This window comes from Cyclopterus lumpus, chromosome 4 (assembly GCF_009769545.1).
Source record: "Cyclopterus lumpus isolate fCycLum1 chromosome 4, fCycLum1.pri, whole genome shotgun sequence".
In the NCBI taxonomy this organism is placed as follows: domain Eukaryota; kingdom Metazoa; phylum Chordata; class Actinopteri; order Perciformes; family Cyclopteridae; genus Cyclopterus; species Cyclopterus lumpus.
In genome coordinates this window covers 17,943,297-17,957,944 of record NC_046969.1, presented here as the reverse complement: position 1 = coordinate 17,957,944, position 14,648 = coordinate 17,943,297, and the positions used below count along the sequence as shown (strand labels likewise).

Genomic DNA, 14,648 nt, shown 5'->3' with positions numbered 1-14,648 from the left:
TCTGTAAAAATAGTATTTGAGATTTGGAGATTGTGTTGCTTTAAGAATGTTAATGCAACTTGACAGTATTTAGTTACCAAAATGTAAACCTGCTGTTTTTAAAATAAATTAATACAAGACACCCCTATAAATTAAAATAACCATGTACATGTAAAAGTTATACAAACGTGTACTTTTATCACATTTAACAAAATGAAAATTAAATACCAATTTATTTCCATTGACACAAATAAGCAGAGGCAAGAGCTGTTTTTTGCCTCCGAGTTTACTGACTACACAAAAAGACTTATGAACAGAAGAAATGATTCACAGAACTGTAAGGTCGTTCCTCCAAATACACAAAACCCAAATTTTACCGTGTCAGTATTCGGTAGAAACCTTTCAGAGCAAATTGTTTCTCATGTGTTTTTCTCATTGCGATCAAAAACTTGATTTTGGACCTATGGACTGACATTTAATGATCCTCAGGACATGTCGGACCATGTCTGAAGTGGGAGAAAAGACATGGACAATTCAAGCTTCTGTCGCCACCAGAATGCAAGGTTTCCACTAAACTGATCAAAAAATAAGGCAACAGACTTAACTGTAATGACAGACAATGGAACTCAAACCATCTTTCATCATAGTGACAGTTTACTTTGTAAATGTTTGTCTGATTTTCACAATAAATCCAAGACAGGTGGCATATTGACAAACTACTTTTTAAAAAACAAATCATACAAAACAAGAGTGATCATCAGTGGGTGTTCCTGTGTCCAGGGCCAGAGAGGGTCAACTCGTGATGTTGAGCTTGTGGCGAAGACGGTGATGGAGTGGGTTGGGTGTAGAATCAAGGGCACTTCCTGTCTACACACTGCTTTCCTCCCTCCTCATACTCCTGTTTGGAGATCCACATCTGCTGGAAGGTTCCCTGGCAGACACAGAAAACATGTTTAGTTTCCTTAAATCAGGATAAAAGTACACGCACACACACACACACACAGCTGTTAAGCAAAGTGGCTGTGTGATTACAGAACATGTGCATTTTGCCACCGCTTTATCAAATTACAGGTAACAAGGACCCACATTTTAAAGAAATGTTTTTAAACAGCCAATTTAATCCAATCAACTAATTAAATTGTTCACGGACCCTGTCAATTCAGGACAAGCCCTGGTGCACGTAGTCACTGTGACATCACCCAGTGGCTTGTGGACTGTCGTTTTTAAGAGTCTTGGTTTTTGCAACCAGAAGCGACACGAATGGGTGGAGCTGCGGAATAAGATACCATTAACTTTAATAAACACATTGTAAAAATGTTAAATTTGTTAGATAAAAACATGGTCAACTGCCAAACCAGACACATTGTGGAAGCAACCCGTCGCAAGGTAGCCACGCCATAAAGCCTACTCTGCTTTATGGTCTATTTGACTCTAAATGGGACCATTTTTTACCAAATAAACATGGTGCCGTATTAAAGACTTGAAACTACCATAAACTTATGTTTACTGAGGTAATAAATCAAGTGAGAAGTAGGGTCTTTCTCATAGACTTCTATACAATCTGACTCCCTGCTGGCTATTCGAAAGAATGCAAGTTTAAAGCACTTCAGCATTGGCTTAACTTTTCAGACTGAGGTTGCCGCCTGCTCTTTTTAGCTCCATTTCTTCATCTTCTGATGTACTGAGGGCAGATACTCACTATCGCCTCTTCAGGTACTACTAAGTGGTATGACAAGACAGGATGGGTCGCAGCTAGCATGCTCATTTCAGTCGATAGCTCAACAACACAATACAGAAATGTTTTTGACATAATGTCAACATTGTTACTTCACATTCTGATAATAATGTTCGTTCATTCTTTGAATGTTTTAAACAAAAATTCGGTCCAGATTTCCCACATTACACCTTTAAATTTTTGGTATGAATGCTATGGTGCTCCTCGACAGACATTCACTAGTGGTAGCCTCCAGCTTTGGAGTTGTTGCTTTAAATCCCATCAGTGTGTGAGAGACCAGTTTCTTTACCTCAAGAACTAATGTAATAACGATTAAAAACCTGTAGACATTTTGATAACAGTTTAATCTGCTTTGTGTCCTTACGAGTGATGCCAGGATGGAGCCTCCTATCCAGGCACTGAACCGGCGCTCCACTGTAGTGTTGTTGGCTATCAGCTTCAGCCTCATGCTCTGCAAATCACAGACAAACGTGTTAAACTTTGGCATGAAATATCGCAGTGTTACGGGATGTATGTAAATTATCAGACCACATAAGAAATTGTGTGCGCAAATCAATATGTTTCATGTTAATTTAATTTCAGATTTAGCTGCAGTCTATCATTGACTAATAATGTGTTCGGAGGAGGGGCTGGCATCAACTCACCGGAGGGGTTTTCTGGGAGAGTTCTCTGTTCAGTCTGTCTGTGAAGCCCTGAATGAGCGTGTTTCCTCCGGTCACCACCACACTGCCATATAGACCCTGAGTCACAAAGTCAAAAGGTTCAGCAAATTAAGGTTCATTTTTTTTAAAGCCATGCTGAATACAGTAACAAGGAATTAATTCTTTACCAAAACGTGTGTACATATTTTTTTGGGCGTGCCCAATTAGCCTGCAACAGCCATGGTATATATGCTTAAGTCAGTGAATTCCTGCATGGTATTTATTTATTTTTTAAATACTACCGGACAGAACAAATAAATGAAAATGCAAGAAACCGTTTTATTTGAAGGTGCAGGTTGACCTAAAACTGAACTTTTATGATTGGTCTACATGGCGAAATTTATCGTCAACAAAATTAAGCAAGACATCTTTACCCATTCAGTCATTTGAAATGTATTCCAATTAAGAGCCTAATTTGAATGGATAAAACTTAAACTCCAGCGTCTTAAAGAACAGAAAAACATATTTTAGACACCAAAAACATGTGTAACCCCTGTTTAAAGCAAGTTGATAATCACCGGCCGGATGTCGATGTCACACATTCCCACGCTGGTCGTCACCACATGGCCAACCCCCAACATGGTGTTTCCAGACAGTCCCTGAAGTGATCAAACAAACAACATCATTTAATTACATTTTTATAAAACTATTTCATTACACATAAAAAGCAAAACATCGGGACGGTTTAAACAACTTTTCATGCCAGAGCTTTCGGCAGCATATTTAGCTATTTTGTCTTCCCTGTTCGCTAAATATTAATAACACACCTTGGCATTAGAGGGGTCAAACAGCCCCTCTGGGATCTTCAGCCTCTCAGCCCCAAAGTCACAGTTGTAGCCGTTGGGCAGCTCATAATGCACTGTGGGCATCTGTGCAGCAACCCTGATGAGAGAGAACACTGAGTAGGGCTGGGCGATTTTACAATATGACAATTATTTGACTTTCAATCAAATAGAGATATCGTGATACATAGAAATGTTGTCTAAATGAAATTGATAATAACGAGCACATACTAACTTGAATTTCACAGAAAATCTTATGTGAAATATTTATGGCAACATAATTTGAAGATTGCAGTAATGTTTTTACATCACAATAATGTGAAAGGTTCACTTGAAACCCAAATGTTGGTTCAAATGAAGTGTGAGTTGTGTTTTCCAACAGCAGTATGCAGGATTTCCATTCAGCTTTCTTGCTCAACCAAATAATTCTGCACATGGGTATATGCCAGTCTAGTTAAGTCAAACATGTGTGTACGTTATTTATTTTGGTGTGCAACTCAGATTTGAACTTTTCAGAAGAAGTTTACTTTTACAAACCTCCACATAAGCTGAGGGTTAAAGTAAAAGATAATGTCTACGTTAATGTCAGATTCATATTAAGTTGCAAATAATGCCCTTACTGTTCATCATATGGCGAGTCTGACACCTGCAACACAGATGCCTGGAAGTCCTGGATCACACACTGCAAATATTAAGAAAGACAAGTTGGCAGACATTCAACCAAACACAATACATTCCTTCATTACTACAAGGTCAACAAAGGTTTTTTAGAGTTTGCTGCTTACATTACACATGTAGTTGTGCCATGAGCGCGTGACTTGAGGTAGTTTCTCTTTTTTCTTCCAGCTGGCCGGTGATGCCTCTCGCACTCCATCCTGTAATGACAAACACTGTGGTTGACATTGTCTGGTATGAAGGAAGATGGCAATAAGACTGTGTAGGCACATAACGCACAATAAAGAGTTTAGTTAAATCTTCCTAGTCCATCTTTGGGCCAGGAAGATTCAGTGCATACTGTTTTTGTTTTTTAATATGTATGTAAATCCTAGAGTGAACAGAGATATGATCACACAACCTAAACACAGACATTTTAGGTAGTAAATATGCTATAACCGTTACGTATTTTAACAGCCAGTTCATCAGATTTAGAGGCAACATTGGAAATCAATTCATACGATAGCAGGAAAAAAATATTTCTTTACACCACTGTATGGATGTTTTTATCATAACATTCAAAACACAACTTTGCATTATTAAATACACATTTGTCCATTCAAGATGATTTGTAAGACACCATCTTCACCTATCCTGAATCCCAATGCCACTTACATGTGCAATAAAACACAACAACTTAACGGTTAACTGTTTTCCGGCTGGAGCAATATATCCCACATTTTTCTACTAGATTATTTAAAATGTACTGTTCCACCTGTGAAACACTGAAATAAGATGCTCTACAATAGTGTTATCTTACCTTTGATGCAATCATGTACGGGGGGATTATTTCAACATTTAAATCTTGAAAAAGCTCCCTACACTGCATGCTCATAAAGTCTCCAGCCAGGGGCGATTTGACAATGCCTGTCAGAGAGAATAAAAAACACATGACTACAAGGAAAACAGTAAATCTCTACCATTTTTACATATTTATCAGCAAGTCCACACACATTGTTTGAAACTTGCTCAACTTGATAAATCTCTTGATGTGCCTTTAATGAATTAGCAATCTCCTGTTTCATTGCAGCTCAGACTCTGTGGTTTGCTTCGTATCAAAAAGCATTGTTGGAGTTTTACAACATAATTTAGTTTCATCTGGGGAAAAAAACGATTTAAATCAGGCAGCATTTGGACAGACGAAGATATTTCGAAACGTGATGGGTTACTGAGAATTACTGTTCATGACGACAACAGAAGCTTGTAATAACATTTGTGGAAACAACTGGCTTGATGGGCTGAGATGCAAGCTCCAACCAGCAGATGGCCTCATTAAATCAAAGAAGATAACACATGCATTATACATATTCTATTACTCATTTTAGGTGGCCAGTTACTATGTAAACAAAGTAAATTATCGATTAGTGGTGAATGATTTAGGATAATACCTTGCTGCAGGACGTAGCCATCATGCACTGGAATTGCTGTGGTGTGTGTGGCGCCGCTGTCCAGGACCAAGCTTGTAGACCGCCCATTGGCAAAGCTTAGACGCTCAGAGTAAAGGAATTGTAACCCAGTTCAACACATAACAGATACAGTACTGGTTCAACAGACTTTACAAACAGAGAAACAGTACTCTGAGCATTTTCAGACATTTAATGGAAAAACCAAGAGACTCAGATCAGCTTTGTCTCCCATCCTCTTCTGGACAAAGTGGTAGTAAAGGATACGCAGATAGCACAGCAGATTTGCAGAGGAAGAAGGCAGGAATGTTGTAATGTTCAAACATCAGCTCTGTCAGTTTCTCACGTTTCGCTCGTGTGTTCCACTGCGGACACAAAACCGAAAATAGGCCCACAACAGATTAGCGACAGTACAACACAAACTACTGAGTTTCTTCGTTACGTGATGAAGACACTTCAGCTCTTAAATACAAACCCTCACCTCATCATATGTGGATTACTGCTAAAAACAAACAGCATCTCAAAAAGCTCACTATGAGAATTGAACATGTTAATATTCTAAAACAGAACAGGACTTTAAATCTGCCACCATTTCTCTGTTTACTGATAAATTAAAATGGTGTGAATACTGTTTAGCATGGTGCAATCACAGGATATGTAGCTCCCAGCTGTTGTTCAGGCTCTAGCTCGTACAAAATGCTAACTCACCGATGCTTCTGACATGAGCACTGGATGCAGGCTGGGTTCAGACTTGAAGTGCATCTTGTAGGTGTGATCCAAAATGGCCTGGAAACTGTCCCAGTCCTCAACTGGAAAAGAAGCCGAAAAGAAAACACAACATGGTTTGTTAAATGTCAAATCACATAATTTGTGTCTATTATACAGGAGATAACAACAATCTGTGCTTAAACATGATGAAATTTGTTCAAAATACCTCATCTAGTTTTAGAAAATCAGATTGCAACTATGTATATTCTCAAGATATGTTGTTACTATATTTATGGCTTTAGGCCTAAAAAAAAAAATCAACGTCACAAAATGTTTGTATCTATCATCGTCATCACAATTGATGGGTCAGATGGTGGAGAAAATAGAGCGACGCAGATTTTTTTAAGATAGAAATTTAGCATCGGGCACCAATGTTCCAGGTCAGCCCTCTGAGGGAGCCTGGAGTCCCACAATGCTGTTCTGCTGCAATTAAGATTGGTGTCACACTCGTCTCTAAATAGCCTCACAGCCAAACTCCACTGGACCAGATTCTGATGAGCATCATCAGCTAGGTCAGTGCACCGGAGTGCTCGTTTCACTTTTGCTGTCAGAAATCAAACACAATTGCACAGAGAATTTTGGCTTGGCTTGAAAATACCTGATTGGCTAATAGAGGAAATTAATGTACAACAATTTAGAAAACTAACTTTAAATAATTGTTGTCAAATTGAGAAACACAATATAGTTAAGGAAAATTTGAACAGATGTAAGGAAAACAATATACAGAAAACGGGGGAGAGAAGAAAGAAAGTTGGAAATCGGTGATTGAAACTGAGCCAATACATGGGAAAATAATCCATGATGCAAAAGTGATAATTAAAAGTTCAATTTAAGCTCCAAAAACAGCTCGGACATGAGACCCACAGCTGGCGTTGAATGTCAAACACATGCACGACAGACAAGTACAAGAGAGGATGGGAAATATGATCACTGTCAAGCAGACATGGTGGTTCACCCAAGACCACTTTCCACCAAAAGGACACTCGATGGGAGAGCTCATCATGAGTTGCCTTGGTCTTCAAATAATCTCATTAATATTCATGATGAACGGCACTCAGGGTTGTGACGAGTTCATCTACAAACTCGGCTGTCAGGCTAACAGACTAATTATGGATTATGTTCACGCAGACAGGATTATAAATATTCAGTGTTGGAGTTTACGTCACAGACTATGACAAAAAACAGGGTCATGCAGTCACACACAACCCATTTATGTTCATATGGGTTGTAAATGCAGACATATTTCAGCATTGTCAATTTTTTAAACAGGCATGTTTACTAAACAATAACATGGCAGTTAAAAATCTAAACGTTCTTTGGCTTTGAATACATTGAAACAAAAACAGACAAAATGCACTCACTCATGCCATTCTTGAGCGGAGACATGACCTCCATGCTCTCCCTGGGTACCCTCAGCTGGTTGGTATCAATATAATAGTTGGTGCCACTCTGCTTGCTCTTTTCACCATCTGTCTCCATGGGCGTGCTGCCATCCTCTCGGTCAATGGTCACACCTATCACAGTGGGGAAGTCCGCCTGAACCGAGCCGAAACAAATCACATCACAATACAGGTCAAGACATTTTGCAATGTCAATCATAAGAAATTCTATAAAACCTTTATCAGATCAACCCAAACACTGACTGAGAAACTAAAGGTCAGGCCATGCTCATCTGACTTTTAAAAAGATACAGAGTACAGTAGTTTTGAAATGCTCAAAAGTACCTGGCTTCACTCTGTAATGATTTGGCATGTACTGACTGATTCATCTTGCATACACAATGTCTGACTTAAGTAATAGCAAGAAAAGCAAGGGTGTTACTAATAACATTAAATGGCTGTGTTCTATTTGGGTGTTCCAGTAAGCATTGACGGCGTGACAGTAAGCTAGCCCGCACAATACCAAGACCCTGGAACTGAAGCAGCTAAATGGAATTTAGCCATCATTCATTTTATGCTACCTGTGTTTTTCCTGCTCTGACATGTCCATTCTTCCAGAACCAACTCTCATTACAGGTGATGACCAGGGCTTATCATAATGTGGTATTTGCACATGGAAAGTATTACAGAGATTACATAGATGAATTTGATAATGGGCATCTGTGTTCATCTTTGACATTTCTCTTACCAAACTAATATTTACACAATCGAGATCTCCACATAAAACACAGATGAATCAAAACCAAGCAAGCCCATCAGAACAATCTGAACTAAATGTATGTCGTCTGTCTCCAGGGTGATAGCCCTCATTTCTTGACATTATCAAACACCCGGAGGGGAAGATGAAGATGCACATAGGAAAAAAATACCCATAGTTAATCAGGTCATTTGTGTGATCCACTTACCTTGGGACAGTCTTCTCCTGCGTAGCCAGCTCTTACAGTGTATGAGCCAATGTCGAACACCAGAGCTCCCACCTCGTCTGCAAAAATGAGAGTTTAATTAAAAACAGCAATAAATGATCAATCATTAGCATAGTTACCTTCCTTAACAAGTGCTGTACAGATCTTGGAAAAACTCAATAACAGTTTGGGTTTCTGGGTTAAAATTACATGTTACACTCTGCAAAATATTTGAGTTTTTTCATTGAATTGAGCAGTTCTTTTAAAGAATATCCCTAAGACAAAAAAAACAAAAAATCTTTCCATAAAGCTTGCACAAAAAGTTTTTTTTTTTTTTTAAACATCAGATATTTATACCTAGCCGTCTGCTAAGTCACTGGCAGAGGTCAGCTTGAGAAAGCTTGTCTAGTATTCAGTTCTTCCAGTATTGTTATTAATGGGATTACCATTTTTGTGATCTTTCCTTATAGTATGCCACATAAAGTACAAATATAAAAAGCTGATACTTTTACCTTTTGTACAATAAAAATCTTCTAACGTTACTTTAAGAAAATGAAATATGTGGTGTGAAGATACCAATCACTAAAGTGGCACTTGTATTAAGTTGTATGTTGTATACACTGCAATTTACTTAGATACACAGACTGTTCTACTGGATTTTGCTCAGATCTGCTACCGTAAACTATGTGACGTTATAATGATATTGTAATAAAGCTACTTAAAGCAAGCACAAGTATTACGTTTCTAAATGCTAATTAAATTATAGTTGATGGTTAACGTTACTATCAATAACGACATGAATGGCATAATAAAGCACACAGAGCAGCAGCAGTTATATCTTAGATATATTAAACTAAGGAAAGAGGGAAAAGAGTACTTCAAGTAAATATAACGTTGCCCTTTTAAGCTAAATAAAAGTGGAAACGTGCATCTCCAAATCCGAGAAAGCTATAATAACTAGACTGTAACGTTACATGAGTTCGCCAAACCCACTTTCATTCATTTCCCTGCTAGCTACCTCGCTAGTCGGTAACAGAGTTACACAGCTAGGTGTTGCATCAACACATAAAACTCAGTCAGATGACGCACGGAAAGTGTTCACAAATGCACATATTCTTAAACGCGTGCCGATCTAAAGATGCTAGCGAAGCTCTACTCTCCCGCGAGACTTAAACGTTAGCACAGCTAGCATAACTAGCTAACTATAAAGCTGGCTAAAGCTACAGAACAACGTGGACAACAGTTTGGTTTTATTCCACGAGAGCTCACTCACCGCCTCCATACACTCCGCCGCTCATCCTCTAGATGATCTCAACGACAACTTTCTTGATAAAAAAAATTATTACAGCAGAATCACAACCGTTAAACGGTTAATCACAACAAAGGGAATTGTGTTAGCATGGATCAATCTCACAAAGCAGGCGCCACACTGCGTCGAAGCGGCTGTCCAATCAGAGTGCAGCACAACATCAGTACTTCCGTTTCAGCTGTGCCGGAAAACATAAAGCGAGTGTGCCGGAAACATCAAGCGACTGTCGTGACTGCAAGTACCTCCATACTCAAGAGTGGACGTGGCCCTCCGCACTTTCTATCAACGTGAGTGAAATACTGATACATAAGTAACATAAACTTACGTTTGATCATTCAAAAAGTGATCTGCAGATAACGGTGTAAGATTAGGTTTCATTAATGCGTGGTGATGTCAGTGAGAGTAACCGCAGGACCTTGAGTCGCGGTCGTTTAGACTAAACATTGACGCTGATCTCGGCGAACATGTGAACTTCATGCTGTTAAAGTTGCAACACGGACATACTGATAACTGTCTCACAAATGTAAAGCTGAAATGATTGTGTTGGCCTACATTCGGCTGTCTTGTTGGTTACAAAGGTCTCCTTTTTATTTATATATATATATATATATATATATATATATATATATATATATATAAATAAATAAGTTTACGTTTCGACAGCCTCGTGGTTGTCACAAGTGGGGTTACTTGCGCAAGCGCATGTTGGATATGGTTGAGTAATTTACTGGACATGAAGTGCAAGTCTGAGGAAAGCTATGGTTAAGTAACCCGTAGACTATTTTGAATGATACGCATATCTTCAGGGATATTCACTCTCAGTCAATTATAAATGCATAACCGATAATCAAAATGTTTGCAGATTAATCGTGTCTATCAATAAACTAATAAATCAATCAACTCAATAACAATGTCCCAAAACTGTATGTGTTTTCTGTAAATATATACATTTATGGAGGAGTTCTAATTTATTTTTGTATTTGCTGGTCTCTGGTCAACACCTGTTGACTGTCTTCATTCGGTGGAGCGCCTGTTCAGTGTGTCCTGCACTGGCCTGTAATCCAGTTTAATAATCAACTTCAAGTTATATATTACTTTGAAATTTAAAGTTAACTCCTGACCTTGCAAAAAGCAGTTGCCAAAATTGGAGCTGAAATGAAGTCAATTAAATGGATTTGTTGAATAACATACATTTATGTAAGATATCATTCAAAATGTATTAAGTTATCTAAGTAAACTTGATAAAATAATGTTTTACTTTATTTACTTCCAGCACCCATGCAGCGCTGCCTCACTCTGATCTTTGCCCGGCACCGCAGGCTCCTCTTAAGACAAACATTTGTTACTGTCCACTGCCAGCAGTCAGCAGCCATGTCAGGTCTCCTCATCAGCCAGCCCAAATACTCCTGGCTGAAGGATTTGGGCCTGTCTGAAGACAACCCTGGCGTTTACAATGGGAGCTGGGGAGGCAGCGGGGAGGTCATCACTTCATACTGCCCCGCCAACAATGAGCCAATTGCCAGAGTAACCCAGGCAACCATGGCGGAGTATGAAGAAACTGTCCAGAAGACGAGGGAGGCTTGGAAGATGTGGGCAGATATTCCAGCTCCCAAAAGAGGAGAGATTGTAAGGCAGATCGGAGATGCACTTAGAAAGAAGATTAAAGTCCTCGGTAGCCTGGTGGCTCTAGAAATGGGTAAAATCTATGTTGAGGGAGTGGGAGAGGTTCAGGAATACGTTGATGTCTGTGATTATGCTGTTGGTCTGTCAAGAATGATTGGCGGGCCCATGCTGCCTTCAGAGAGACCAGGCCATGCTCTGATCGAACAGTGGAACCCAGTCGGTCTCGTCGGCATCATCACAGCCTTTAATTTTCCCGTGGCTGTGTACGGCTGGAACAATGCCATCGCGCTGACCTGCGGCAATGTCTGCCTCTGGAAAGGAGCTCCAACCACACCTCTCACAAGTGTGGCAGTTTCCAAGATTGTGGCTGAGGTGCTGGAACAGAACAACCTGCCCGGTGCCATCTGCTCCATGACCTGCGGAGGTGCCGATATTGGCACAGCCATGGCGAAGGATGAGAGAGTGGATCTGGTGTCGTTCACTGGTAGCACCCATGTTGGCAAGATGGTGGCCATGATGGTGCAGGACAGGTTCGGTCGTAAGCTGCTGGAGCTCGGTGGAAACAATGCGATCATTGTGTTTGAGGATGCTGACCTGAATCTTGTGGTACCCTCTGCCGTCTTTGCATCTGTGGGAACCGCTGGTCAACGCTGCACCACAACTAGGAGGCTGATGCTGCACGAGAGTCTTCATGACGCAGTGGTTGAGAGGGTCACCAAGGCCTACAAACAAGTCCGCATCGGAGACCCCTGGGATCCCACCACCCTTTACGGGCCTCTGCACACCAAACAAGCTGTGGATCAGTATCTGGCAGCTATTGAGCAGGCCAAGCAGCAGGGTGGCACTGTGGTCTGCGGAGGAAAGGTGATAGACCGACCTGGAAATTACGTGGAGCCCACTATCATCACAGGGCTGGCTCACGATGCTCCCATTGTCCATACCGAAACCTTTGTTCCCATACTGTATGTCCTCAAGTTCAAGACAGAAGAGGAGGCGTTTGCATGGAACAACGAGGTCCAGCAGGGTCTGTCCAGCAGCATCTTCACCAAGGATATGGGTCGGGTTTTCCGCTGGCTCGGGCCCAAAGGATCCGACTGCGGCATTGTGAATGTCAACATTCCTACAAGCGGAGCTGAGATCGGAGGAGCCTTTGGTGGAGAGAAACACACCGGAGGTGGAAGAGAGTCTGGCAGTGACTCCTGGAAGCAGTACATGAGGCGTTCAACCTGCACGATAAACTACAGCAAGGAGCTGCCTCTGGCCCAGGGAATCAAGTTTGAATGAAGGTTGTTTTCATGGAGCCCAAAAGGAAAACACTTCAAATTAGACGTGGTATTGCATTCAGAAAGGTCAATTTTAATTTGAACAAAACACAAAATAATTTTTCCTGTATCAAATCTGTTGCTCCAAATATCAATCCTGGTTTGAAAATTGTTTTGTTTAAAGTTAAAATAGTTTTCCCCCTAATATTGCTGTGCACTTTTCAACTAGCACATAAAAAGTAAATTTGAGTGCTAGACGACTGTAATGGATACTTTATACAGTGTAAAAATAAATAAATCTTGCCTTTTTATTTTGGAAGAAAACCTGGAGTGGACTTTTTTTTTTTTTTATATTCATGTCTAGATTACATCAGTCATCGCAAATAGCATTCAACACGACTGCTTAAAAGCTTGTCATCAACATTAAGTAGCTAAATGCATTTTGTTTGCCACATTCATATACTATACTTTGCATCGGAAGCACCCTTTAACAGTCTCATTGGGCTTTCCAGACAATATATCATTAAATATATGCCTTGATGTTGACATGTGAATTTGGCCGCTCTATTCTTTGTAAACCTTCATAAAGATGATTAGTCTCTAAAACTTGGATCAGTCATGCATATCAGCACATTAATTACAGCTGGGTCATTTTTATGACCCTTAGTTTTCACATGTGTCACTCGAGTATAATTAAAAGCCACCGATGTAGGCAAACAGTCAATTATGATGCAGTTATTGCTAGATTTTTTATTTTTTTTTAAAGTGTTACAATTCTTAAAGAGATACCTGATTTTGCCAGACTGAGGTGAACCATAAAGCCTCATACATTGCTTACTTGTGTCTTATAAAGAAAATATACTTCTTAAAAATTGCAACCAGTTAAGCTACCTCTGCAGGTACTACACAGAGCCTCATTTTGGTTTGAAGTACTGTGTATGATTTAGTAATCAATTAAGTTCAAAAGACAAAATGGATATAAAACTGCACTACTTTAATGAGATTTCTGAGATAATATGAACGGATCACAGATCATCCAAGTTATTTATGTGAGCCATTGAACCCTAAATCTCCTCTTGCATGCAAACTTTTGATTTTATTGATTTTTCTATTACAATTAGATTTGGCAATAGGAGTAGTGCATACAGGTGTCTATTGTACTACAGTACCTACACATTGATGATCTGGCAGGCAGTTTCAATCATGATTGTAATAGTTCTAATGTAAAGATTGATTATATTTTCAAAGGAACCCTCATTATGCTCCAATGGCCTTTTTTCTCAGCAGGTATTTTCATTATCATAGTAAGAAAAGCACAGGTGTTACTAACAACATTAACGGTGGCTCTGTTTTATTCGAGTGTGACAGTGAGCCAGCATGCACAATACAAAGAAACCGTAGCAGCCGAATGGAATTCAGCCGTCATACATTTAATTATTTACACTGGTACTTTTACTAGTGTGAGATGTCAAAATGGCTTCAGCAAATCAGGACTGTTGTTTAGGATTCTCATTTTAGAGGAGGTTCATATGTCTTTAATGCTTTATAGGATGTACATTTTTTTGTACTGTTTCTTTTAAATGTAGCTGTCAGCACTACACTGTACTGTAACTGTAATGTAGATTTTTTTCTTCGATTGACATCAAAATGATCTGAATTGAACCCTTCCTGGAACACAGTATTACTAAATATTTTCCATAAATTTAAATATAGATTTTTTTACTTGTAATATTTGTCGCTATAGTATTGAAGAGATAAACTCTGTCTCTTTAATAGAAATACTACTCCATCTACCATTCTCCATGGCCCCCATATGCTCACCCTCCCACTCTCTAGCTCATACTCCAGCTCTGTCTCTGTCTCTCTCTCTCTGCATTCACTGCTCCTCCTAGCAGCATCGACACTCGCAGCTGAAAGGAAGAACTGAAACGGCAGCGCTCTGTACGACTCACAATCCATGCCATTTAGGACGTAAGCAGAAAACGCCCACTTGCTCTGCTACTCATCTGCTCTGGAAAAAGGTAGAAAACC

At 39.7% G+C, this 14,648-nt stretch overlaps 2 protein-coding genes across 2 annotated transcripts; one reads left to right on the top strand and one right to left on the bottom strand.

Annotated features, from left to right (window-relative positions):
* Nucleotides 1-157: 157 nt before the first annotated feature.
* Nucleotides 158-9,909, bottom strand: actl6a (actin-like 6A). Its single transcript, XM_034530446.1, has 14 exons — nucleotides 9,697-9,909; nucleotides 8,427-8,503; nucleotides 7,444-7,618; nucleotides 6,023-6,123; nucleotides 5,582-5,679; nucleotides 5,300-5,394; nucleotides 4,672-4,778; nucleotides 3,983-4,072; nucleotides 3,818-3,879; nucleotides 3,183-3,297; nucleotides 2,934-3,014; nucleotides 2,359-2,454; nucleotides 2,079-2,165; nucleotides 158-910 (listed from the first exon to the last, which is right to left on the bottom strand). The coding sequence occupies exons 1-14, from the start codon at nucleotides 9,719-9,721 to the stop codon at nucleotides 830-832; spliced, it is 1,290 nt and encodes a 429-aa protein (XP_034386337.1). The 5' UTR covers nucleotides 9,722-9,909; the 3' UTR covers nucleotides 158-829.
* Nucleotides 9,910-9,919: 10 nt separating this feature from the next.
* On the top strand, nucleotides 9,920-12,941 carry aldh7a1 (aldehyde dehydrogenase 7 family, member A1). The gene is made up of 2 exons (XM_034530445.1): nucleotides 9,920-10,019; nucleotides 11,006-12,941. The coding sequence occupies exon 2, from the start codon at nucleotides 11,011-11,013 to the stop codon at nucleotides 12,637-12,639; it is 1,629 nt and encodes a 542-aa protein (XP_034386336.1). The 5' UTR covers nucleotides 9,920-10,019; nucleotides 11,006-11,010; the 3' UTR covers nucleotides 12,640-12,941.
* Nucleotides 12,942-14,648: the final 1,707 nt, after the last annotated feature.

Coding starts and splice junctions, on each gene's coding strand:
- actl6a (XM_034530446.1), bottom strand. CDS start 9,721: ATGAGCGGCGGAGTGTATGGAGGCG. Junction 4,779..5,299: donor TGGCTACGTCCTGCAGCAAG/GTATTATCCTAA, acceptor TCTCTCTGACAG/GCATTGTCAAATCGCCCCTG. Junction 2,455..2,933: donor GTGACATCGACATCCGGCCG/GTGATTATCAAC, acceptor TTTGTGACTCAG/GGTCTATATGGCAGTGTGGT.
- aldh7a1 (XM_034530445.1), top strand. CDS start 11,011: ATGCAGCGCTGCCTCACTCTGATCTTTGCCCGGCACCGCAGGCTCCTC.